Genomic DNA, 26,592 nt, shown 5'->3' with positions numbered 1-26,592 from the left:
GGGGTGGGGGGCAGGCAATAAGGGAGGATTGCTGAGGGCAGTAATGGAGAGAGGCTTTGGCCTCCATGACCAGCGTGTGCACTTTTTGTGAGCATCTAGTTGGTCACTTTAGGAAACAGGATGCTGAACTAGGTTAGGTGGCCCATCCATCAGGCCTGATGGTCCAGCAGGGCTGCTGTTGTGTTCTTAATTTCATAATGTGTGAAGTAGTTCCTAAGGCACGCGAAAAAGAAGGTAGCTGAAATGAATGGGGAGTTGGGCATGTCCGAGGCATCACTGTTGTAACCAGATCTGTTCATGGTCAGCTACCTGAAAGAACAACCTGTAACATTCACTTGGGAGTGCAGTTATATCCTTCCACCTAGGGCTCTGAAGTGCCCATTTCCTCCTCCTCAGGGGTCATTTTGTAGAAAAAGAGTGGGAAGAACTCACTAGCATAACTTATTAGCATAACTCATTAGCATATGCCACGCCCCTTGACATCACCTATCCTGGCTGTTTTGGACCCAATCCTGACCATTCAGCACCGAAATTGGGCCCAAAATGGAAAAAAGGGACTGAAAATGGCCGAAAAGGGGCCCAAAATTGTCAGGATCAGGCCACTGCTGAGCGGGAGAGTGATCCACCACCAGAGGCCTAATCCGGGCCATTTTGGCCCCAATCCAGGCCGTAACACGCCCCAAATGGCCAAGTCAGGTAGGCAGGGCCACCTGACATGTGACCTCTTTGGGGAACTGCCGGAACTGCGTTTCGGCGCGTTCCCCCTCAAAATAAGCCCTGCTCCTCCTCTATCAGTGGCATCCAGCCATAGTTCTTAGCCCTTCTCTGAAGCTCTCAAGCCTTTGGTCTGAATCCTGCTAAAGGGTCCAGTTTTATCTGTCCCAGTCGCCATCATGACTGGATTTCTACTCTTTTCTACCGTTCCCTCTTTGTAAAATGTTACTAAAACGTTCAGGGAGGGTTGGCATTTGACTGGTCAACAAAAGAAGGTGTGGTCAGATAATCAAGTATTTAAAGCATGCATTTATTAGAACCTAAAGGAAAAGAAAAGAGAGAGAATTCTGCTTACTGTAGAAACTGCTGTCTTCTAGAAATTTCCACTGGGTTGCAGGAGCATTATAGAGCACCATGCAAAATAGCTCATGCAGAACCTTCTTCCACACAACAGACTGTGTGGTAGTTCCTGGTGCCCAGGGCCGCCCTGTCCATTGAGGCCAGTGAGGCGGCCGCCTCAGGGCGCTAAGGCACCGGAGGGGCGCCGACCCGGGGGCAGGGGCGTGCGCCATGGAGCTGCTGCTGCCGCTGCCGGCTAGGAGTGCGTGCTGGCGGCGGCAGCGTGGGGCAGCTGAGCAAGCAGCCTCCCGTTCAGTTGCTCTGCGGGCCAGGTGCAGCCGGCGGCCATGGCGGCCGGCTGTGCCTGGCCCACAGACCAACTGAATGGGAGGTCTGGAAGGCTCCCTGTGCGTGCGTGCGCGCTCGCGTTTGCACACACATAGACAGCATTAAGCTGCCTCAGGTGCCGGCGATGCTGGAGCCGGCCCTGCTGGTGCCTGGGAGCACTTAAGATCTTGTGCTACTGTCATAGTTGCATGGGCATGTGTGTGTCATGCTTTCATGTCCCACCCCTTGCACCTTCTCACCTGTCTTCTGAAATGCCTGCAATTACATTCCATTGCCAGTAGGGTTCCGGGGCAGGTAGTAATATATCTGGTATATATCCAGTGTACTTGGGAAACTTTTCCTCAGGATCGTATGGAAAGATTAATACAAAACCCACATGTGGTCTGACAATCTTACACTTGGGCCTTTTTCTGTATGTACATATAGGGGAAGCAATAATTAGCTGCAATTTCCCAGCATATGTACACCACAGCCGCTGTCTGGTTCTCATCGAGATGAGCTGTACCACTTCAAGGTGGGACTGTAGAGGCCTCTGGGTCAACTTTTTTGCCTCCTCTCCTTCCTGCTGCCGCTAGAATTGTTCCCCAAAATGTTGCTCCTGGGGGACAGGGGGTGCTCAGGACCAGCACAAGGGACCATTTGGGGGGGGGTCTGTAGGGGTTAGGGAATCAGCCAAAAACGACCTCCCTTCCCTAAGTTGAAATTTACCAGGAGATCCAAGCCCATATTAACTCAGAATAAGCCATTTGGAATAACGGGTCACCATCATGTGAATACCATGAAAAGGAAGGATTTTGCCTGATATTATGGTAGGAGAAACATGGCCATTCAGATTTGTTCTGCCTCAGATATCAAAATGACTTGGGCTAGCTCTGGTTCGGCTTCCTTAGTCTTGGTTTTCTGTTGGTTATATGGGTCTCCTGCTTGTCACCTCCAGTTTTTCAGTCCTAGACTGCGTTAGGTGAGGGTCTGTTTTACCTTTGCACGTTTCATTGTGGCTGTCTTTCTAGTTCTGTGGTATGCTGTATCAGCAAGCTGTAACAAGGAGACAGACAGTTCCTCTGCCCTACTCCCATGCTTCCCACTTCTATCACTTTTGGGGAAGGGGGCTACTGTGCTGAAGGCAATGGACCCAGGTCTGAGCATTCAACTGGCTTATTTGCTACTAGCTTCCAGTTGGTGATGGGGAGGGGCAAGGAAAACTGTTCCAAATGCTTTGAGGCTGTGAAAGGTCCCATTCCATTCATAAATTCCTTTCCCTTCTGTGTTGACAGTTTTCATCCTTCCCCCATCTTGCTCTTCTCCTGAGCTCGGGGGCCTCTCATTTTGGCCTAAGATCCTATCTAGGAAGTGCATGGTTAATTATAGCCGAAGTGTCTTGGTCCCCACCCCCCCCGGGGGCCAGGCACACTTCCGGTGTGGCAGTGAAGGTTCTATTCCTGCAGGCTTATGCAAGAGTTCCAATCTGGTCTATTTTGTTTGGGGAGAGTAGAGTGGAGCAGCAACAGACCTGACCCCCACCAGTTTTCACAGGGTGAAATAACACCTCCCAGAGACTGTGGGGTCTGTTCGCAGGATTTAGAGAGACATGGTGCTTTTAAAGAGTCCAAAGTGGCTGGACAAAGGCTTTGCTTCTTGTTATGTATGTGCTCATTTCTTTTTGCCTCACTGTCATCTCTGAACAGGTTTTGCAGGTTTCTGAACACCCCCCCCCCCAAAAAAGACCCAATAACTGGAGGAGTTTGTTCCTGAGCAACAATGCCGCCATCATAAGCATTATTTAATGCTTAAATAATTTGTCAACCCAGTATCCACCTGCTTTTAAATGTTCCCAAATGTTGAGTGCAAGATGTTTCTTTTGTAGGGGGGAGCGATAATCTGTGGGAGTGCATATCCAAATGGCAATAGCTCCTCTTCTCTCCAGGAGCATTGCCTGCCATTGGAACTTCGTTACGCTTGCTTTTGCTATCTGGGTGGATTGACTTGCCTGAACAGTAAGTTAAAAGAGAACGGGGCGGGGGGGGGGACTTTTGTTTTTAAATGCTCAGTATCAGTGCTAGGGAATGGGTAAGTTTTAACTCATAGGTGTTTAAATACTATCCTTCTGTCATTTGTTTGGAGACGGAACTTCAGTTCTATGCAGGAGGTATCTTCCAATCAGTAATTGGTAGCCCCAGGAGCAACTGGATCCTGAGTTCTAGGAATACCTAGGCTTGACTTTCTCACTGCCTTCCGGTGTTTCTGTCTTCCACTCCTTTCCTATTCTCATTAACGGGATGTCAGGCAGTGCTACCCAATCTCTGGCAGCTGGTGGTCAAGAATTATCGAGCTGGAAAGTCCCAGCGGATGCTGTAATGCTTTGTTCTCTAACTGAACTTGGAGAAATACGTTACAGTAGAAAGCAAAACAGAAAATTAGATAGATGGATCAATCAATAGTGTATAAGTGAGTACAAGTTCTCTCCTCTTCAAGCTGCATCCCAGAAGAGTCAGAGGATTATGGGTAAGTGGCTTCAAGTGGAGAGTGAGCAAGGCTGGTCTCCAGCAAACCCCAAAGCAAGCAAAACTTAGTTGGATACTAAAACATTCAGTATGTGGGGCAGTATGTATGCTTTTTTCTTTGTGGAAGTAATATGTTGGAAAGTCAATGCGTATGCTTTCTTCAAGGGGTATTAAGTATTAGGTTTAATTGTATATGGCCAAAGGCCGTCACAATACAAAGTTAAAAACAGTAAAAATAGAAATCTATCTTACAAGCATAAAATACAGTTATTAAAATAATAAAAATAAAATACAATTAAAATGGGACCTTAATAAATACCAGATAGTTATGAGAAAAGTTAGGTTTCTGAGGAAACAATCTTGGCCCTAATCTTTTTGGCAGCTAAGGCAAACAGGGATACTCTGCTAGTGACAAATGAATCAGTATCAGATAACAAAAAAACTAATTTGTCAATAACAGAGGTAAAGTTACGCCCCACTAACAAGTTAGCAAGAAATTTAGCTCTAACCTCTGCATACATGGGACAAAATAAGGTGTAATGTAGAAGATCCTCAGGAACTGAGGCACCGCATATGCAGAGATGGAGAGCCATTGGGGTTTGATGATATCTTCCTGTAAGTAAAGCTGTCGGCATTGTTTGAAAGCACAGGGAGGTAAATGATTTTCTGAGATTTTGGGATGACTTCAAAGGGTTTACAGAAAATATGCTTGTTTGGACATTAAATCCTCCTCTTTTACCTAGGAAGAGAATCTTACCTTGATTTTCTCAATATGAGAAAAAGGGGAAATTCCCAAACCAGGATCTTACAGCTCTTTGAACATGCATGGGGCAGAGAGAGTGGAAAGAAAGAACTTTCTCGCCCTTTGCCCAAATACTGGAACTTTGGGGCATCTGATAAGTTAATGGGCAACGGATGCAGGATAGACAAAAGGAAGTACTTTTTAATCGATGAGTGATTAAGATGTTGAATTCACTGCGAGAGGTTGTAGTGATGGCCACATGCTTTAAAAGGGGAATAGACAAATTTATGGAGGATAGGATCATCACCGGCTAATAGCTATGGTGACTAAGGGAAATCTCCACATTCAGAGGTAGCAAACCTCTGAGTACAAGTGCCTGGAGCCAACATCAGGGGAAGGCCTTGGGCCTCTGTGACCTGTGGTTGGTCCTCCATAGTAAACTAGTTGGCTACTGTGTGAGACAGGATGCTGGACTAGGTGGACCACTGGTCTGATCCAGCAGGACTTATATTGTTCTTATGTTCTGCCACAGATCATGAGGGCAGATGATCTAAGTGAGCAGGCAGGTTTGTTGGCGAACAGGTTGTCCTGCAGTTACCCCAAGCTCAGACTGTTTTATAGGCACAAATCAGCACTTTGAATTATGTCCAGAAGCTAAATGAAAGCCATTAAAAGTCATGCAGCATTGTGGTGTGGACCTCGGAAGGCCAGTTCCCACTTCAGTAGGAGACCTCTCTGGGTGGCAGAGAGAAAATGCTGGGAGAAATGGGGGGATCATTGTTCCACTGATACTTTGATGTCACTTCTAGTATGACGCAGAAGCAATGCTATCATGTTGGGTGACACTCTAGTACTCATCTAAAACTGTGGATTAACCATAGAATTTTGGGCCAATTCTAGAACATCTGTCCACATGATAACATCCCTTCCAGGTTGTGCCAGAAGTGATGTCATTGTGCTGCTAGCGATGTTATGACATCACTAAAGAGGGCTCTTGCACTGATGTAGGTTTCCCACTGGTTGTCAGCTTTGGGCTGGCAACCCTATGTGGCCTTGTCATGGATTTTTCCATCAACATTTTGGACCTGTGGAAGGTCTTTGAAGGCAACCCTAGGTACAGTATAATATAACCTTGGCATGACGAGAACATGGATTATGGAGGGAATGTCATTCCTTTCTGGCATAGTGATTAAATTGGCATAGCGATTAAAATGGATTAAAATACCTTTGAGCCATGGAAGCTGCTTTAGCATCCAAAGATAAGGTTGGATTGACAAGTTCTTCCCCATCCCCACCAAGTGGTGAGCCTAGCCCTTAAGGAGGAGTCCAACTCTGTCCAGAACAGGCCACAAGCCACCTCACTGGCCTGGATGGCTGCTCACCAGCAAACCCTCTATCCTGTCCAGATTGAGTTTCAGTTTATTTAATACATTTGTCATCATGTCTCATACTGACTCCAGGCATGCCATTCAGCATATCCATCACATTTTCTGATTGATGAAAAGGAAAAATAGAGATGGGTATCATCTGAATGTATCTGGACAGCCCTTGCCAGTGATTTCATATTAGATAGCATGGGGCCTGTGGAACCCCATAGCACTATTAGGTTACTTTGAAATCAAGTGTATATATGGCTATACACTATATAGCCATAACTGAATCAATCCAGTAACGCCCCCCCCTCCCCAGTACGTTGCCTCCACATGGGCAAATACCAGTTTCAAAGAGGTATTTGAGACTGAGAAAATGTTCGAGCAGTGTGTACGAATATTATACCACCACCACCTTCACACACAAACTCTAGTTTCTGTCTGAATCAGAATCCCCAATCCTCATGGATGCTATTTACCATTAAAAACCACGTGGGAGTGCCATTTATGAGTCTCCCAGTGTCTTTTCTAGTTTGGCCTTTAATTGTATCTAAATGGAAGATTCCTTCTGTAATGGAAATGGTACAATATGTTCTGGCATACAGCAAAACTAATGAAATTAACAGCTTTTAAACAAAATACACAAAACCACTAAAAAAAAGACATGTTCATAATGAGTCCCTTAATTAGATTTTGGATTGGAAAATATAGTCTAAGTTTTATTGAAATCTATTTATTGTGAAGAGGTAGAAAATGGCATCACAGAGTTGCATGTTTTGATATATTTTAGTTCCTTCCTTGTGAATGGTATTAATTTAATAATCTGTGTGCTTGAGAATGGTATTCCTGCAATGATATTATTGTCTACCTGTTAAAATTTTTATCCTACTTTTCCTTCAAAGGGTTCAGGGAAGTAAACATGGTTTTGCCTTCTCCATTTTATCCTCACAAAACCCCTTTGAGGTAGGTTTGACTAAGAGAGGGTGACTGGCCCAAGCTTCATGGTTCAGCAGGGATTTGAACCTGTAACTCCATGATCTTCTGTGCTAATTATTATGCTCCACTGGCTCTGTGAATATGCCTTTTATTTTTTAATGCAATTGATTTCAAATATTTGAAAACATTGAAAATGTTTGAAGTTTCAAAAGTAAAAGTTGAAACCCAAAATTAAAAATGTTGGGTTTATTTCTAATCAGAGGAGATGAAGGAACACTCCTTCTGGCTAAAGCAGGCCTCAAGGAACTATTCCTTGAGATTAAAACTGTATTTTATATGAAAAACAGGACTCCTGCTGAAAATGGCAGCCCTGTGTCAAGCTTTTCCTCGCCATCATCTGTAACATAATTTATTCCATGTCATGATATCATCACATGAGCACATTTTTAAATACAAAATTTATTTACAAAATTGAGAGGCAATGTGGTATAATGGTTAGAGTGTCAGACGTGAATCTGGAATTACCAGGTTCAGATCCCCACTCTGAAATGGAAGCTTGCTGGGTAGCCTTGGGCTAGTCACACACTTTCAGCCTAACCTACCTCGCAGGGTTGTTGTGAAGATAAAATGGAGGAAAGAATTGTGTAAGTCACCTAAGGTCCCCAACGGAGAGAAGGGGGGGGGTTAATAATGAAGTAAATAATTAAATAAAATTTATATCCCACCTTTCTACCCCCAAAACATGGCCACCCAGGCCCCTCCAGTGCTACCCAAGGATACAGGATGAGGAACATGCTACATAGTGGTATCAGGACATGAAGGAAGTTGTATTGATCATTACATAGGTATGGTTGCCAGCCAATGGCTGCCACTTGGTAGGAGATTGGGGGCAGGGACATAGGGGGTGTAGTTGTAGCATGTGATCTGACATAACTTCTGATTTTTTTCTGGAAGTGATGCCTTTTCATGAGCAGTATTTTAAAAAAAATCTCCTGCAGCCTGAAGAAGCAGCAGTGTGAAAGCCTAGTGGGAGATCTCTTGCCATAGCAGGAGACTTGGAAACCCTATAACAGAGAGCCACACAGGACTGCCATTTTCACAGGCAGCCCATATTTCTATAATATGTATTTTTAGTTGAAATGCTGGTCAAACATTGATGCATACTGTCAGCTTGGCATCAAAAGATAACTGGTGGTTTCACACTTCTGACTCATTCCTTTTACTCTGAACATGTTTTCCTTTAAAGATCTTGTTTATTTCAATTATCTGAATTGAATCCATGCAGGCCAAGATGCTGAAAGGCATCCTGCATATTGTGTTCAGGGCTGGGTCCTGGTTTTTGAGGACCATCACCAAAATACAACCAATTGCCACCCCCAGTGGACGGTTGTCTGCTACAGAGACTGTGTATCCGGGAGGCGAAGGGTGATTTTTTAAAGCACTCTCATCAGAATTCAGAATTAAACATTTATTTCCCTTTGCAACAGCAGTCCCAGAAACAAAAGCACCTAGGCCTGTAAAGAAACGTTTCTCCAAGTAAAAAACTATTATATTGAGAGAGACAGCTAATGTCAGGCTGTTCTCCCTGACGCATTAGTGTTCTATATGTAGAGTGTTTTTTTAATGTGGGGAAGAATTCCTGTAACACCCATCTGAAGTGACATAGCACAAATACAAGTCTGCTACCTCAGTGGAAGCTAGGCCTAGGCCTAGCAAGTGGAAGCTAGGCCTAGCACAGCAAGATACTCCTATTGACTGTTGCTCTTCTCTCTTCCTTCCCAGGCCGATGCTGCGACCAGCTTTCTTCGGGCGGCGCGATCTGGGAACCTGGATAAAGCATTGGATCACTTGAGGAATGGCGTGGATATTAACACCTGCAATCAGGTAAGCCATGTGTTTCTCACCAGCACTATTCATCCTCTATTCCTTGGGTTGGTCTTCTTGACTAGAGCAGTCCGTGATTCACAGATCCCATATCCCATTCAAAGCAATTTGGGTGGCTTTGTTTTCCTCCAACTTTTGTTGTTCGAGGGTGCTGTGATGGACGTAGAACTACTGTCTGCCTTCACTCTGTCCCTTAAGGGGTGTTAAAACATCCCAAGGTTCAATTGCACAAACAATTTTCAATGTAAGCTCAGGTTTAGGTAAAGAAATAATAAGTGGAGTGTCCCTGAGACTATTTGTTGAGTGCCTTTAATTCACGGCTTGCATAACCATAATTGGGTCAAACGCATCTACGACTAGTGTACCTCCTCCAGATGGCTACCCTTTTATGGATTGCCTAGATCTGCATGTAAATATCTTGGAGTGAAAGGAGATGATCTTTTCAATGTTATACATACCACATTACAGATGCCTAAACCAGAATAAGCTTAGTTATAGGGCTGCCTCCAGGAAGGGAAGTTCCTAGATATTTGGGGAAGGCAGGATTTGGGGAGGGACCTCAGGGGGTTATAATACCATACAGTCCACTTGTGAAAGCAGCCATTTTCTCCAGGAGAACTGATCTCTGTAGTTTGGAGATAAGTTGTAATTCTGAGAGAGCTTCAGGCCCCACCTGAAGATTGGCAACCCTACTTAGGTACCATGTGGATTAGCCTTAGGCCTAGCAGAACTAGATCAAGGCAATGTATATGATACTACATAGGTGCAGCAGCTAATGCAGAATTCAGTGTCATGAGAATATGGGCATCTAGTCCTGTTTCCCAAACTTTTTGGCACAGTTCTGCTCTACCAACTACACACAATAAGATATTTGCTCAATCAGATCTCAGATCAAGAAACGGGCAGCTTCTTTGCAATTGTAGGCTATCCTGTAGGTCAGAAGATAGAGCAGCTGATTTGCATGCAGAAAGTCAAGGCCACGAAGGTGGCTAACGTAAAATAAGCATTATGAAAACACATCTTAAAAAACATTAAAATCAAACAAAAATACATCATCAAAAGAATTAAAATCGAAGCTAAAATTTATGTCATTTATAGTCCACCTTTCTACACATATGAAAGCATAAAGACCACAATTAAAATGTAGGGCAGGAAGGATGGATCACTAAATGAAACAAGTCTTCACCTGCTGGGGGAAGATGGCAAAAGAAGGGGACAGATGAGTTGCCCTGGGGAGAGTCTTGGTGCCACAACCGAGAAGGCCCTCTTCCCAGTTACCACGCACCTAGTCTTAGAAGACAAGGGCACCTGAAGGAGGGCCCTCAAAAAGATGACTATTGCAGTCAGATAGGTTTGTAAGAGAGTAGACGGTTCTTTGGGTATGCTCGTCCCAAGCCATGTAGGGATTTAACAGCACTACACCCTTTGAATGGCACCAGGAAACAGATTGAGAGCCAGTATATGTGTTCAGTTAATATTTCCTCCTTGGAATCTTATGTGGAGGGATTAGTGCCCAGGAACAGATCTATTTTTGCAGCATAGAATATTCTGGAGTCAGGCCTTTTCTCTTTGTCCAGCACAGGGGCAGACAGAGATGAGCCCTTCACTGTAGGAGAATGCATTTTGCATTCACCACCTGTATTCAGAGGCGGAGGTGGGGATGCCGGCACAGTCAGACAGTGACTCACCTCTCTTATCCAAATGCACTATATCACAATAGCAACATTGGGAGCCACTTTGACGGTCTCCTCAGACCCACAAGGGAAGTGGGCTTGCATGGAAAGCAGCTCTTTTACATTCCCTTCACACTCTCTGCCCTTGAGGCTTGTCCAGGGGGCTCTGTGAGTTTAAGGCAGATGTCCGGTGTTCATAGCCAAGGGCTGGCAGTTATCTGGATAGACAGTCTGGAGGTGCAGAGGGCTAGCTGCAAACTCATTGCTGCAAACTCATTGCTGCTATGAATGAAGAAATGATGGCGTGTCCACACAGAGCACTCTCCACTCTTTCCTCCCTGTTTCCTTGTGTGTGCCATTTCTCCCATGCCATTGTAGAGTTTTTGCCACCTTAAAAAAACACACACACTAGTAAGTATATCAGTGTAGTGTGATGATGCTATGGTGATAAACTTACTACTGATTTTTTTAAAGTCAGCAAAAAGACCCCCAGTAACCAGGAGTGGGTGGGAAATGGTTGGCGTGGATAGGGATGGAAAATGGCATGAGATGTGAATGGGGAGCTTCAGAAATCTGCTGCTTCCCATCCACTTTATTAGGGAATGCACATTGATGCTGAAATTTCTGGGAAGATGGATGCAAATCATTGGAAACCGTGAAAGGCGACAGAATGTGTATGGATGGAAAACAATGATATGTGCATGGTCTGTAAAACACTGCTCCTATTCAACAACCAGGGTGGAAGAAATCTTCCAGGTGGAAGTATAATTGGATCAACGCCCCCACAAAATAATCACTGGGCAAGCACATCTGTATTCTCCAATTTGTATAAACTCTGCAGGTTAATGAAGTTTGCATAAAAATTGTTCTTGGGCATATTTTACTCCACTTCTGCAACTCAAAGGCAAGAATCTCTGCAGGGCACCGGATCTGCCCACTGGAATTCCTCCCCCCCCCCCTGAAGATTTAGCACAGGAATTCTCACATACTATTTTCACAATCATAAGGCCAGAAACTTGGTGTGTGTTTTCAAAAATGAAAGCTTTGATTCTTGAGATGGGGCTGAAGGGTGCACCTGGAACAAACTGTTCTTTGTGCTTTGCATGGACTTTCTGAAGGATGCTTTCTCACAGTTGTGAGGTACATGGTTCAACTAGAAATGCTAGAAGGTGGCATCTTGACAAGCCACATGATGCTATCCAGTCTTAGGCACACCAACCTAGCTTTCCCCAGGGCTCTATCTGCCAGGGATCTGTCTATAGCAAAAATACTCAAATGAGGGATTTGCCACCAAGTTTAAAGAGCAATCAGACAATACATTAAACATGAGTTGAGGATAAGGGAAACCCCAACCTAACTCAAGTTTAACATGGTACCTACCACTTACCTTTACAAATAGTGTGTATGTGGGGGTGAAAATTGGTTCTCGAGCGTATGTGGAAGCAGGAGGATCGTTATCATTCCTGAAGAGAGGGACTGATGATGCTCTTTCTCCCTCTGTCTATGCTTGGGAGACAGTTTGTCCCCCCCTCACTATTTTAAAGGTAAGCATCAGGTCACATGTTGAACATGAGTTGGTTTGGGGTCATGGTACCTTTTCAGGGCTTCTCCTTAAAGAATTTTGGGAATTGTAGTTTGGGAAGGCTGCTGAGAATGGTCTCCTTGAGGTCCCGAGCATCCCCTTGCAGAACTGCTATTCCTTGGAGAGGGGAAACGGCTGAAACCCATGGTCTTGATATGCCCCGTTGTTTCCACCTGGTCGCTTCTTTGCAGAATTACAGAACGCTGAGGCATGTGCTTCTGTTCTTACCTTGGAAGAATTTTCCACCTCTGCTATGCCAGCAAATCTCTGCCCTCAGAGACAGCAGGTGATGAGAAAAGTTTTGATTTCCCCTGGACTTTTACTCTAGGGCTGTGGGTCACTGTTGTGTACACTCTGAGCCAGTTCTGACAAAGTGTTGCTTGCCACAGAGAAATACATCAGTAGAAGAATGTGTACATGTGTGGAGTCAAACTGGTAATATGATTGTGCTGGAAAGATCATTGAGCAAGTCAGTTTGCAAATCATTCACTCTTACGTAAATCCCAGTGGTACTCCTCTACCACTAATGAATGTCGGACTTAAATCAGTGGGACATTTTCCTGAGAAAACTTCACTGAAATGATTGTGTTGGGCAACTCCATTTCGTTTCAGTGTGACTTGCACTGGAGAATTCCTTGTGTGGGTTAGACCTGCCTCTCATTTGTGTGCCCTTTACCCTTCAGTCCACCCCAAATCTCTTTCCTGAAACAGCCTCATAGCAGGTCCACCTTTGCACATCAAAGCTGTATTATGACAATTGTAGAAGAAAAAGTTACACTGAAGAGTCTTTCTCATTCACTCACACAGGCCCCAGCATGGCAGCACCCTTGATTCTCAAGGCAGCTGCTGGCTGTCCTTAATTGGGAGAGACTGTTGTGCTCATTAAGGAGAGGTGTAGCATTAAACAGGGCTGAGGCCCCAGAAAGTGAAGGAAGAAGGATAACAAAACTACAGCTGTGTTCACACAGCTCCGAGGTACATTTCTTTACCCGTCAGTGGCCAAAAATAAATAGCTATCCAAGATGCTCCCAATCTCTCAAAGCTCACTACAGTAGGAAAAATTCGGGAGCTGGGGGGAGGGACAACAGTGTGGTTTAATAGTATCACATTCACATCCAGTGCATTCTGGGAATGACAACCTTCTGCCCACTGTGTGTTTATGTGTTTAAACAGGCAAGTTGTACAACAGCTGTAAGTTTTCCTTAGATGACTGTTAGAGGTGTGAAAAGGAGGGGAATATGTGAGCTTTTCACCCGGAAAATATATTTACTCATTTGTACACTTACCACCATTCCTTTTATGAGGGGAAAAAAGCAAGGTGCGGCACCATATAATAGGAAATTATAAGAGGACAGGCCTGTTAGTCTTTATTGAAAAGAACTTACTAGAATAGTCCAGTTGCAACTTCAATACAAAATAGATTTTTTTATTGGAAGAACATGAGCGTTCATGTAGGTAATATTGTGTATTTGATTTGATAGCTACAATCCAGATATCAGCATCAACAATTGTCCACCCATACCTACAGCAATACATGCTGACAAAAGTCTGTTTAAAAAGTCTTTACCCACGTCTGAGAAGCGGAATAGCTTAAACCAGGCTCACTTGATCACTCTAGCCTCTCCTTACTCTACATGTCTTTTCACAACAGGGACTTCTACCATCTGTCTTCTCACCAAAGATCTGCCTTCTAAAAGGAGGCCTTGCTGCCCTCAGTTCTCTTCTGGTGACTCTCTGCCCCTTTTCCTGAACATACTCCTCTATGGTTATAGCTTGAGGAATGCTTTTTTCTCCTCTGCCTGCACTGTATTTCTATATTTTGCAGCTGTTTGTTCTGTACTGACTTCTGAAGCCAGGTCTGTCTGTCTGTCCGTTCGTCAGTCCATCCATCCACCTCTCTTTCTCCTCCTTCCTTTTCTATTTTAAAATTTACACTTTCCTTTTTGCCTACAGTTTAGCTTGTGTTTTTAAAAAACCAAAAATGTAAGGGATTGTCACTGCAGGGAGCGGGGGGGGGGGGAGTAGATGGCCTCAGAGGTTGCCATTCTGGCCCTGGTTTCTGAGCCCATCAAACAATCAAGCTCAGCCTCCAGTCTGGAAGCATCATTGTGTTTGGTCCTTATGCTAATTACAGAAACAAATTCAATAATGGTTATTGTGAAATAACAAAATTAACTTTTAAAACAAACCGGTAAAGAATTTACATGGATTGGCCTGGGCCATCATCTTTTACTTTCAATTACTGCCATTCCTGACCAGAGTTAGCTGCAGCCAAAGTAGATGGCTAGTAGAAGAAGCTGTTCTGCTGCTAGGCATGCCTCCAGTTTCTTCAAGGCTGTGGGGTAAGCATCTCTCACTCCTGCCCTTGTTAATGCCAAAATGATGCTGGTGCTCTGTTGAGCCTTGTAAAAGATTTTGCCACAGTCAAAACAATAGGTGGCCAGTGGATAATAGTTGACTATATGACCGTTGTGCCAACTCTTCTTTGATATACGGAAGCTTTTGAATCACACAGTCAGTTGTCTTCTTCAGGGTGATGTTTCTGATGGAAGATTGCCCTGATTCTTCATCAAAAAAAGATAAAAATTGTCATCTGTATAAACTGTTACTGTATAGTGAAGAACTTTTCCATATATTGGCTATTTTTGAACAATTGACTTTCCTTCAGTGGAGCTGGGGATAGTTAACTTTGTATATTGAATTTTTGCCCGATTCAGACACATTGGCTGTTGGGATCATATTTCCCCCTGTGTGTGTACCACATTCACAACAGTAAACCTGATGTACTTACATGCGGTTCTGCAAAACCTCAAATTAAATCAAATACTTAGTTTACACAACTTACTCATCCCACATAGCACCATCTCTTCCCCCATTTCCAATCCTGGGTGTGAGCCAGCACATGAAATATTGGTATCTGTGGTGGTCAGAATCCAAATGGTACCTCCCCTTCATCCTAATTAATTTTTAGCCCGCTGGGAAGTTCTCCTGCATCAGCCTCATTGAGGTGAATGAGAGAAACGTGCAAGAACATTATGGACTGTGGATCAGATCTCTTTGTCTCCCATTCTGCTGCTTTTCATTGCATATCCAGATCTTGCCTCGTGATCAGGCTGTTAGTGCCTGGAAGGCAAATAACTTCAAATGACTCAAGCCAGCCACATGCTCTGTGGGAAGAAGGGCACAGTTCCATTTCCAACTTCCCTCCTCTCCAGTTCCTACTACTTAACATTTATGAGCAGTCCAATCATGTTCATGTTTACTCAGAAGTAATGCTCATAAGTTCAATGCATTTTTCACTTTTTTAGGAACTGTTCATAGGATTGCAGCCTTACTATGTGAGATATACTATAGAACATAGGTAGAGGGCCAGCTTTGCAGGATGGTGAGGCCAGGCATTTTGTGAGATCCCAAGATCCCCTCCCCTAAAAAAACCTCCAGAATATCTAGTAGATTAACCCCCCCCCACACACACACACACTCCAATTTTGATATGTTACTAATTTTATGACTAAACCAATATTAAATAGAGTAAAACAAAGCCCATTTGAAGAGCACAGGCTTGGTTCAGATGTCATAAGAACCATGGTTTAATTATGGTTAATTAACCATAAATATGGTTAATGTGGGTCTCTGAACATGGGCTGCTTCACTAACTATGGTTAGTTGGAATGTATCAGACCAGAATCTGAAACTTGTAGTGTGAAGCAGGTTTATTAACCATGGCTCGATTCAATTGTGTTTTTTTCACGTGTTGTATGTGACTTGTTCACCAATGCTGGCAGGATACCAACTGGGTCTCTGTGGGTGAGGTGAAGAAGCAACGAAAGGTGATGAAACCAGCATTTCTCAAGGCAAATAAGAATTAGAATGATCATCTGCAAGCCAAATCCTGGTTTCTCAAACGAATCATAATTAAACTGTGATTTTATGATACTTCTGAACCAAGCCTGCCACTCACATTATAAGGGCAATGTTGGCACGTTAATAAAAATACAGCAGGAAAGTATGTCAGCTGTAACAATAGAGTCATTGGGTCCTCGAGGGCTCCTGGTCTCCAAAGTAGCCACCCTTGACTTCCACTCACTAATTCAGCAATAAAAGTGGTGCCTTGAAGGTGATGCCCACTAGCCAGCTGATTGGCCGTGACTAGCACTTTAGCAGCCCACTGCTGATCAGCAGTATTTAGCAGCCCACTGCTGATCAGTGGTAATGCGGTTGGCATTTTTTCACCTATGCAAGGCTTGCCAGCAGGCTCCCTTTTTGTTTGGGTCTGACTTAACCACACTGATACATGCAACTATCACCTCCAGACTGGATTTCTGTAATTCACTCCATGTAGGGCTACCTTGAAAACGCTTTGGAAACTGCAGGTGGTTTGGAATGCAGCTGCCAGGTCATGGTCAGCTCATATCATTCCAGTTTTGTGGGAGCTGAACTGGCTTCCAGTTAGTCTCTGGATCCAGTTCAAGGTGTTGGTGCTAACATTTAAAGCCCTTCACAGTCTAGGACCTTCGTACCTATGGGACCATTTCTCCCGCTATAACTCCCCACACTTCCTTCGGTCATCTTCTTGAGTCCTCTTGCAGGTGCCCAGCCCCAGGACAGTTTGCTTAGCTGTCAGGAGGGGAAGAAGGGGCTTCTCAGTTGTGGCCCCTTCCCTGTAGAATAAATTCTCTGTTGACCCCTAGGCCCTGTCAAATTTGTTGCATTTCCGCAGAGCATGCAAGGCCAAATTGTTCAGATTGGTCTTTGGAGATTAACCAGATGTTTGGGGGTTGGTCCGGATAGTGGTATGGTGCTGAGCCATGTGTTTTAATATTTCAATTTAATTTTAATTTTATTATCTGTTCTTATGTTGGTTTTAACTTACTATATTGTTAAACGTTGGAAGTTGCCTTGAGATCCTAGGGTGAGTGGTGACTAAAAAATCTCATAATAAAAATAATAAGAGTGGGGAAACAAAGAGGTGAGTCACGGCTGAACTATGGGCGTGGCAGCAGCTTCCTGCTTAGATCTCGCAGGAATTCTAGAGGGGTGGAGACAAGAGGGGCTGGCCTCAGGGCAAGTGGTAGGATTGCCATCCTCCTGCCTGGAGGCGGGGAATCCCAGCCACCACCTGCCACCACCACCACCACTCCAGCCTTGCTCATCTGGACAACGAGGGAGGGGAGGCACAGGGTTGGGGAGAAGCACATGCATGTGCTCCTGCACTTCCCTGTCACAGAGGAATCCTGATGTGCGTTGAAATGGAGGTGAGTGAAAAACTCCTTAGGAGGCAGTTTTCACTCCGCTCGTCTTCAGCTCGCATGCATGCACTGTGACTGAGTCGCTCTCCCTTCTCCGTCACGCTCATTTTCCAACGGGATGGAAGAAAGAGTTGTGGTACATATGTGTCTGTTGAAGATGACCGGAATGAAAACTGTCTCCAAAGGGGAAGTTTTCACTCACCTGCATTTCAACATACACCAGGATTCTTCTGCAAATGGGGCGCGTGGGCTCTATACGTTCACACAGAAAGTTAGTACCCCACTGTCTCCCTTTGCCCAGCTCTCTGCACTCCCACTTCGGCCCCTGGGGCAACTGACAACCCTAGCCCATGGGAGGGCACGTGGTGCTTCCTGCTGGCAAGGAGCCACAAGACTTGGGCAGGTCTCTTACAAATAGCCTGCAGATAAGGTGGTCTACCTGCAGTATATGGCCAGGGTCAGTGGGGAACTGGTCACTGGACTCCATTTTAGACCTACTGAATTATAAGCAGCTGCAGTTGATCTAATCCCGAAAATCAGAATTGGATAATGAAGGAAATAACTTCTTTGTTGAGTTTTTGCTTTAAGAAACTAGCCATATTGGGTACTATAGAAAGCAAGATTTGCCATTCTAAAAGAATTGGGTGATCTCAAGTAGCCAGAAGTCTATAGAATAATAGTTATTGCTGCTTTGTTATCTTAATACAAGTATGGCTATAAAAACAACAACCATACAATTTATTGCTAAGTGAACCATCTGAAATGGCTGTTAAGGCTTGTTGCTCCCAGTAAATAAAAGTTGTTTTTTCAAAAAGCTGCATTTGCACAATTTATACCATGCTCACTTATTGCTGAGTCACGGCGTAATCAAGTGATAGGACAAGCATCTCTCAAAGATTTCAAGTTCATTAAAGACAAACCTTTGCAAAGAATATTACTCACTAAATAGTAAATTTAAGTGAAAACAACATGTTTATGAATGGTGAATGTTGTCCTATTTAGGGGAGTGAGTTTGGGGGGCCCAGGCTTGGCAAAGGGCCTATGAGTGCCCCAACTCCGCCTCCATTCTCACTAGGATTGCCAGGTCCCCCACAGCTCAAAGCAAGGTACAGGAGTCTTGCGGGAGTGGGTGGGAATAATGTCATTCCTGGTGCAATGCAGAAGCAACAGGTCACGCCAGAGGCCAATTGGGTACAAATCAGCTCCCAGTCTAGAGTTTGGAGCTGTTTTTTAATCAAATCGGCACCTGGCGTGACTCTGTGCTTCTGTATTGCTCTGGGAATGACATTGTTCCCAGTATGACGTGGGAGTATTCTGGAGTGCTGTAGCATGCGCCTGGGGTTCCTTGGTCTAGTCCTACGCCTCACCCCCACCAGCCAGGTGAGAGGTGTGTGTGGGGGTGGAGTCTGGAAGCACAGGATCCCCTGCCCCCACTGGAGTTACCCTCTCACTTTTCACAGAGACAGAGTTTACATGCCCTGCATTTTCCTGGTGCAGTGGGCCAACTAAGGATCAAAATGCACAATATGCCCAGCACGTTTTGGTTCATGAGTGCACAAATTGACTCGCAGTCCGACATATGTGAAGAGGACTCACCTTTAACAGCACTCATTTGCTTGGAGCTGTGAGGGAAACTGGAAGCTCCTTCTGCCCCCTCACAGGGCTGAGCAAATGAGCACTGTTTAAGGTGAGCTTTTACGATATATGCCTAGGAGTCCAATTTGTGCACCCATGATGTGACATATGTCAGGTGTATCATGTATTTGAGCTTTGAGGTTGCCTTACTCCGAACAAAACAGCAGTGACACACCTTAAGTTTTAACAATATTTATTCTGTTTTGTTTTACTACAGTAAAATCACCTGGCTAGCCCTCTGGAATTGCCTTGATCAGAGACCCCCAAAATCATGGAGCCAGCACTGCAGAGGTGTGATGATGTGGTCTGCTGACACAGCTCATGTGTTGCAAATTCAGTCCCTGTTTTCTTAACGCCACCACTAAGTGCCAGTGAAAGCCCTGTGGGTTTCAATATATTGATCCGTTCCCGTACGTGGCCCACGGCTTCCAGCTGCATTAGGCGCTCTTCCAGAATATTTAGTTTATTTCTTGACTTGGAAGGATGGTGATTGCTATGCCTCACAGGGCTTGGCTTCTCTGCCGTGATTGTTACCGGGCTCAGTACATCATCATGGCAAGCTCCACATTAGAGTCTCTCGCTCCAGAGACAAGCTGTTTGTTCGCTTTTGATAACCAACTTCAAAGCAGATCTAACAGCCAGGATTTGTGCATGGCCCTTTGAAGGAATAGGCGCTTTCCTGGAGAGGGGTAGTGCTTGTTGACTCCATGGAGGAACACAAGACTTCAGTCTGCATGGAAGCCTTGTTTTCTCCCACCAACTGGGCCTGTGTTGTGCAGCAAAGAGATCCAGCTTGTACACCCAGGAAGCTCCAATTCTGCAATTTGATGGTGCAGATTTAGTATATTTGCAAACACTTGGTTAGTTTGTCCATAATTTATTATTCAAATTACCAAGTTTTTGTAGCAAAGCAAGGGGCAAGAGGCAGGCAGGGAGGCTTGACACTTTTTCTCTGCAAACATGAGGGCTAGAGACTTGCATTTAAAACAAATTGCAAATTTCAATGTTTTTCTTTTAAAAAATTAAACTGTGGTTACATGCTATATAGTAAATTGCTCTGGGAAGCCATAGGATATGGAATGAGTACTGTTCTACCTTTAATCTAGTATGAATCGGTGGTAAGGGCGGTTAGACTAACTCAGTGGTGACAGCTGGTGATTTTACCGTTGTAACTGTGAAAATGACATGGCCACGTATTCCTCCCGGGAAGGTTACTGATGCTGCCCTGCTGGACATTACTCTGAAGCACAAAAAACTTTCTTCCTCTATTTCTGTGAATTCTTCTAGAATAAGAATCATTTTATTCAAGCAGCACGGTACAATTTTAGGCTACTGGTATTTCCTGTTGTAATGTTGCCTTGCAACCCGCTTTGCCCTTCACATAGAAAACTAGTATATCAGGGAGAAGATTAGGCCCAAGCTGCCTTTGTGACATGCTTGATTGCTATGTGCAGGGAGCTAATGGGGGAGGGAGGTATTCAGCTGAGCAAATTGCCATGTCCACCCCGGTAGATTTACCACCAAGTGGTGGTGATTGTATACACTGTTCAGTTTGCTCAGAATAGCATTGCGGAGTGCTCTCATGCATTAGGAGTTTGTCTTTAGCAGAAGGGAGGCATGCCATTGCCTCAGCTCTGAGCACCTACAGTACTTAAGAGAGCCAAGATTCTGTATTTTGGTACCACAAGAAAGCTGCAATCTGAAATCTAATTTGTGGAAATGCACGAAATTTGTTTTTTTAATTTTCATTCTGTATAATTAGCCTCCTTTCTCCCCAAACCCTGGAAATCTTCCCGAGTACTGGCTCTGGCTGTTCAGATGTCACTACATATTTGGGGGCATATCTTTACATCAGTGAGGGCTAGACACTTGCTATTTTAAAAAACTGATGGGAGGTTCCATACCTGAGTCCTGGACTTACAAATGGCTTCTCAGGCCTAGGCCTAGTAAGAATTTCTGTTTTGAAAAGCAGCATGCCTGGAATAGCCTATGTAGAAGAGTACACAGCCAAGGAAAAGTTGAGAGACGGGGGAATAGGTCTAGGTTAGATGGTGCATCTACTTTGCAAGCTGCACGGGATGTTATTCATGGGAACTCTGGAGCTTGTTTTGTGAAGATCCGGGTGCTTTTGCACCATCCTCCCATAATTTGATTGCATCTTTTCCATTCCACCTTGGGGAATATCAGCCTTGTGGTAAAGGTCCAACCTCACATGTCCTGTATGTGATAAAGAGGGATATGTGTGGTCAGACCTACCCCACAAGCCCTGTATTCTCACACAGAGCGGGAACATATCCTACCATCCGATCATCATCGCCATATGCACCAGCCTTGGCTCCATCCTCATCAGCGCCGTCAGAGAGAGTATCTGCATCTTCCATCTTCTCCAGTCACGTGCCGCTTTAGACACCCAGCTGTAAAGAGAGAAAAGACACCTCCATCTAGCCAAAAGGATGCAGAGAGTCTTAAGCAGGAAGCCTTGGGGGGGAGGGGGGCGCTAGATGCTTGCAGCCAAAGAGTTGGCTGGTTATTTTGGATCAATAAGTAAACTTCAGCCTCCCTCAGCTCTGCAGCTCCTTGCCTGTGTGTGCTCTAGCTCATTCTCTCTGCCAGTTTCCATCTCAGACACATCCCGCTTAGCCTTCTCTCCCATTCGTTCTTCTGCACTGCTTTTCCTCCCAGCCCTCCTTCCCTCACCTCCCTCCCTGACTCGCCTTCACTTGCTATCTTATCCTTCCTAGGTGCCTCTGTTTGCCTTACCCCTCTTTAAGATTGCAGCAGTGAGAAGCAGCCACTGGTTATAAGATACCCTTCTTCATACCACTTCCCTCTGGGATCGCCGCAATGCTATATAGATCAGGTGTCCCCAAGCTTTTTGAGCCTGTGGGCAGCTTTGGAATTTTGAGGCAGGATGGCAGGCGCCATTACAAAATGTTTGCTCTGGGAGGCAGAGGCAAGCAATCCAAACCGCAAGAGAAAAGGAGACGAGGCATATAAATACACACAGAGAAGCCCAAAGGCAGAATAACACACAGAGAAGATGACGGCCAAAGGATGGGAAAGAAGGATAAAACACACAGACGCAGAAGAGGCCCGAGGAGTGCCCAGGTGCTCCCTAACCCCCACTCACCGCCCGACAGCTCATTCTGGATCCCTCTCCAGTGGGATCCAAGAGGAAAAGCCCCTTTATTTGTATGAAGGCAGCCAGTCACCAGTTCTGCCTTCACAATGTCTCCTACTTTCCTTGAAGCACATGACAAATGCCTGGCAAAGAGGCGCCATGGTGCCCATAGGTGCCACATTGAGGAACCCTGATATAGATTGTAGTAGAGTTGGAAAAGAAAGAAACAAATCCAGATGTGGTTTATTTGCTAATAGCTGGTGAAAAAAAGCTGGATGGGAGGTGTGCCACTGTCAGATACTCGCGTATAGCTCACTGAATCCAGGAGAGCAAACCCAAAGGGTCAAGGCAGATAAGATCAAGGTCTGGAATGCATCAAACTGTAAAGTCAGTTCACCTGTAGCAGGGAGACTTGAGGGCCAAGCAAAGATGTATAGCCCGATGCAGATGTAATAATAGTTCCTGCAAACCATATTAAAAAACTGCCTCTACAATGTGCATTCCTTTCTTCTCTCTCCCCAAGCAATTTTCTATGGTTTGGGGAGGATTTGCATTATGTATTCTAAACCTTCTAGGGAAAAGGAGGACTGCATTATGTATTCTAAACCATTGGATTTGCAGAACTTGGTTGGCATGATCCCAGAGCTGCAGGTAGTAGGTGATATGAAAGACCACCTTGAGATCCCGGAGGGCAGCTGTCAATTTGAGTATCTATATCTGTATCCAAAGACGGAGCTTTGACTCTTGAAAGTTCGTTGTCTGGAAATCTAGTTTGTCTTTTAGGTGCCACTGGACCCAGATCTTGCCAGTCTGAGTGAACAGTGCAGACCTATATGGACCAGTGGTCTGAAGCAGTATCAGGCAGCTTCATATGTGTTCATGTGTAGTTCCTTATAAAATAAGAGTGGTGCAAAAGCGCTGCCTTCATATCTCTCCAGTCACCAGTTCAAAACTTGCTGCAGGATTCTGATTGGTTCCCATGGTAGTTGTTCAAATGCCCTTTGCATAGCTGCTGGCAGAGTGGAAGACCCTGGTGGCCATTTGAAAGCATCCTTAGGCATTTGGTTCACCTCCATCTCAAAGGAGCAAAGCTTTACGGAGGAGGGGCCGTGGCTCAGTGTCAGAGCGCCTGCTTTCATGCAGAAGGTCCCAGGCTCAGGTCTCAGGATCTCCAGGTCAAGGCAGCAGAGTGGGCAAAGATTTTGGAGACCTGTTGAGAATGAGGTGGTCTGACTCAGTATAAGGCAGCATACCTGTTCCTATATGTGTGTGCTCCAGTCTAGGGATGCTGAACGTTGGGCAGAGCTTTGGGCTAGTCTGCAAGTTACAAAGTCTTCATGAGGGCTTTACAACATTTAGTGGAAGTTTTCTGCCTCCACAAACATGCACCCTTTTCTCTTTATAATTGGCCCGTAAATATAAGCAACTTCAACCTTCTCCCTTGCACTGTTTCTGCTTCTTCAAACCATTCAGTGGAGTTGCTGTTGGCTCCTTTGTGAAACTTACGTGCAGCAACCCTAGTAGTATGGTTAATAGCTGCACAGGATGGTTTCTGGAAGCAAAAAAACCCCAACCATGTGGGTAAGGCTGAAGCTGCTTCTACCCATGTACGCAAGGCACAAGGAGAAAAAGTTGTGGGAGACTGGGAGGCAGTAACCTCCCATTGAATGTCTGAGGTAAAGGCTTTTCTTCCTCCACCAAGAAACACCAGGACTTCGTATCATGGAGCTTGGCCTCTAGCGGAGTGCCTGAGGGTCACTCTACACGTTACTTCTTTTATGAGTTCTTCATGGAGCCAACCCATGTTCTTTGCAGTCACATGCCAGTTCTGGGGAATGGCTTCTATTAAAAAAGGAGAGTGCAAATGGGCTTGGAAAGCTGCTGTCAGGGGAGGGAGAGCTCCTGCTTTTCCCCCAAGCCTTTTTCCCTCATGCAAAAATAGTGTGAGGGCAGGGGGAGAGTTTTCCCCTTTCTGCTGCTGCTGCACGTGCACACAATACCTCCACATGGAGTAGCCGAAATTGGGGAGCATATCCTTTCTGCACTGTTTTTGCTCAGGGAAGAAGGCTTGGGAGAAAGGCAGGCGCTTCCCTCCAGCAGCAGCTTTCCAAGCCCACTTGCACTCCTGTTTTTTAATAGAAGCCAGTTCCCAAAGCTGACATGTCTCTGTGCAGAGCACGGGTCAGCTCTGTGGAGAACTCGTAAAAGAAGTTAACGTGTAGAGTGACCTTCTTTTTTTTTTTTTTTTTTGAAAAATTTTTATTGGGTTAGAATCCATTATTTCCACATTTACATTCAATTTTCCCCAATTTTTTCATCTCTAACCCCCTCCCTTTCCCCCCCCTTTTTGTTGACTTCCAACAGCTTTCCAACCCTTTGTCCCCTTTCCCTTACTTTTATTAGCTTCCTCTATCTAAAACAAATATATATTCTCCATTATTCTAAGCAGTACATCCTTAACTATTTTTAACATTATATGCCCAAACTATAAGCCTTTGTTTCTATCTTAGATAAACAATTTATCCCAATTTTTCAATTTCAGGTATTTCTATATATCATAAACCATATAGATCATACATTCGTTTATATCAAACAATTTGACTTATTCTCTATATATATTACTCATTCTATCTTTTTATAATAGTTCTATATATCTCTCCTCACGTAGTCAATCAATTTGACCCATCTATATCTTCAGACATTCAGTTTGGTACAAAACTTGTCAGAAAAAAAAGAAAATATTGTTAGTTAATCGCTCCTTATATTTAGTCCTTATAATTAATTATTTTCTCTATGTTCTGTTTGTTAACCTATATATATCTATATATATGTCAATCTATTAATCTGACTGCTTATTAATTCACATTTATCTCTTCTCCCCCCGGTAAAGTCTCCCCCCTCTACTTCAATACTTCAGTAGTTCTCAAACTGCCACAGTTTTCCTCCCACCTCCCATTTCTTCTCCAGGTATTGTTTCAGCTTCTCCCAGTCTGTGTTGAACTGCCCTGAGTCCAGATCTCTCAATTTTCTTGTCATCTTGTCCATTTCAGCCATATACAGCAATGTGTAGAGTGACCTTCTGACAGGGTGCTGAAACAAAGGCTCAATCCAAGTAGAAGACAAGCTCTTGAGCGGAGGTGCAGGGGCGGGGAGAAGCGTCAAAACAGAAGTTGCATTTAGAGGAAAATTAGGTAGCCTAATTAATTAGCAGTGATTGCTGGTAGCTTGTTTCATTGGACAAGGAACTAGGAGGAGGGTTGCCAGCCAACTTAGGGTGTGTGTGTGGCCCAGCTGGCTTTTTGAGATCTCAGTGGGAAGGTGTTGCCCGATGTGTAAAGAGGAAGAGTCACTTATTTCCCTGCTTGGCTTTCTTTTCCCAATTAATTGCTTGATGCTTTTCATGTTTGATTTTTTTAAAAACAGTGCATGGGGAACCAGCCTTTACGAGTGCCATTCAGGTGTCCTCTGCTCCCGGCTGAGGTCTTCCCTGGCTTCCTTGCTGAGATTGAAACCTGGCTGGGTGCCTTTTTTGCATGCTTGTTTGCCACAATGTGAATAGCAACACAGCAGCCACAGAGGGTTGGTCAGGAGGAGGCTGTTTGGTCGGCCTCACCTGCGTGCTCAAGCCCACACGCTACCCCTGCCAGTCCAACTTGCCATTCTTGCCAAAAAATGTGCCTGCTTGTCTCCCCTGCACTCACCCAGGGCTAAACAGCAACCAGCAGCAGTGGAGGAGTGTTGCTCACATCAGCCAGTGAGCAAGAGAGGAACAGGTGGAGTGTGTGGCTGTGTATGTGAGAGTACAAGGAAGTGTTTACATTTTCTCCATGTTTAATTCCTCATTTATATAGAGTGCACATATGATTTGACCTGTGTTAAGTGGCTTGGCTCAATTTCTTCAGTTAACTGCTCTGCAAGCATTTTGAGTTCTCTGCCATAGAAGTCAATTCTCTGCCATAGAACTCAACTCACAGAACAGCGATTGTTCTTGGGACATTCTCAGCCTTAGAGTTCCCCATCTGTAAAACAGGTAAATGTTTCCTACATACTTCTTTGACCATACAGTCCAACTATATGTGTTTGATCCATAGTCTGTGGTTTGGCTCACTTGCTTAAGTTATCTGCTCTGCATAGAGGTTATTTCCTACTTTCTGATTGTGCTACAGTTATAGTCAGGGTTGTTTTGGAATCTGTGGTGGCATGATATAATGCATAGATGGTATTTCATGGTAGCAGGGGATACGTAAATGCATGCAATGCTGTAAAGTTGCTATGAACAGAACCTTTTCTGCAGCTTTGTCTTGCCCAAGTACCAGAACATTTCAAGAATTAGCAGCTAGGAACTAACACTGTAATCCTAAGCAGAGGTACACCAGTATAAATACAATGATCTCAAATCAGGTGGTCTGTGAAGAATAAGGGTAACTAAGTATGTGAGATTATGATACAACGGATGAGGACTTTAATTGATAAATGCCGAGTTGCTCTTTAGGGGGAA

At 44.5% G+C, this 26,592-nt stretch overlaps 1 protein-coding gene across 8 annotated transcripts in view; it reads left to right on the top strand.

Annotated features, from left to right (window-relative positions):
* ANK1 (ankyrin 1) overlaps positions 1–26,592 on the top strand; it is a 131,440-nt gene that overhangs the window by 18,662 nt on the left and 86,186 nt on the right. For all 8 annotated transcript variants that reach the window (XM_054997655.1, XM_054997654.1, XM_054997653.1 and 5 more), the window contains exon 2: positions 8,733–8,834. In XM_054997655.1, the coding sequence (XP_054853630.1) occupies positions 8,733–8,834 (102 nt within the window). The remainder of the gene's footprint in view (positions 1–8,732; positions 8,835–26,592) is intronic.

Source organism: Eublepharis macularius, chromosome 14 (assembly GCF_028583425.1).
Source record: "Eublepharis macularius isolate TG4126 chromosome 14, MPM_Emac_v1.0, whole genome shotgun sequence".
Lineage (NCBI taxonomy): Eukaryota > Metazoa > Chordata > Lepidosauria > Squamata > Eublepharidae > Eublepharis > Eublepharis macularius.
Note: the sequence above shows the minus strand (reverse complement) of the source record. Positions and strands in the feature narration are given on the sequence as shown.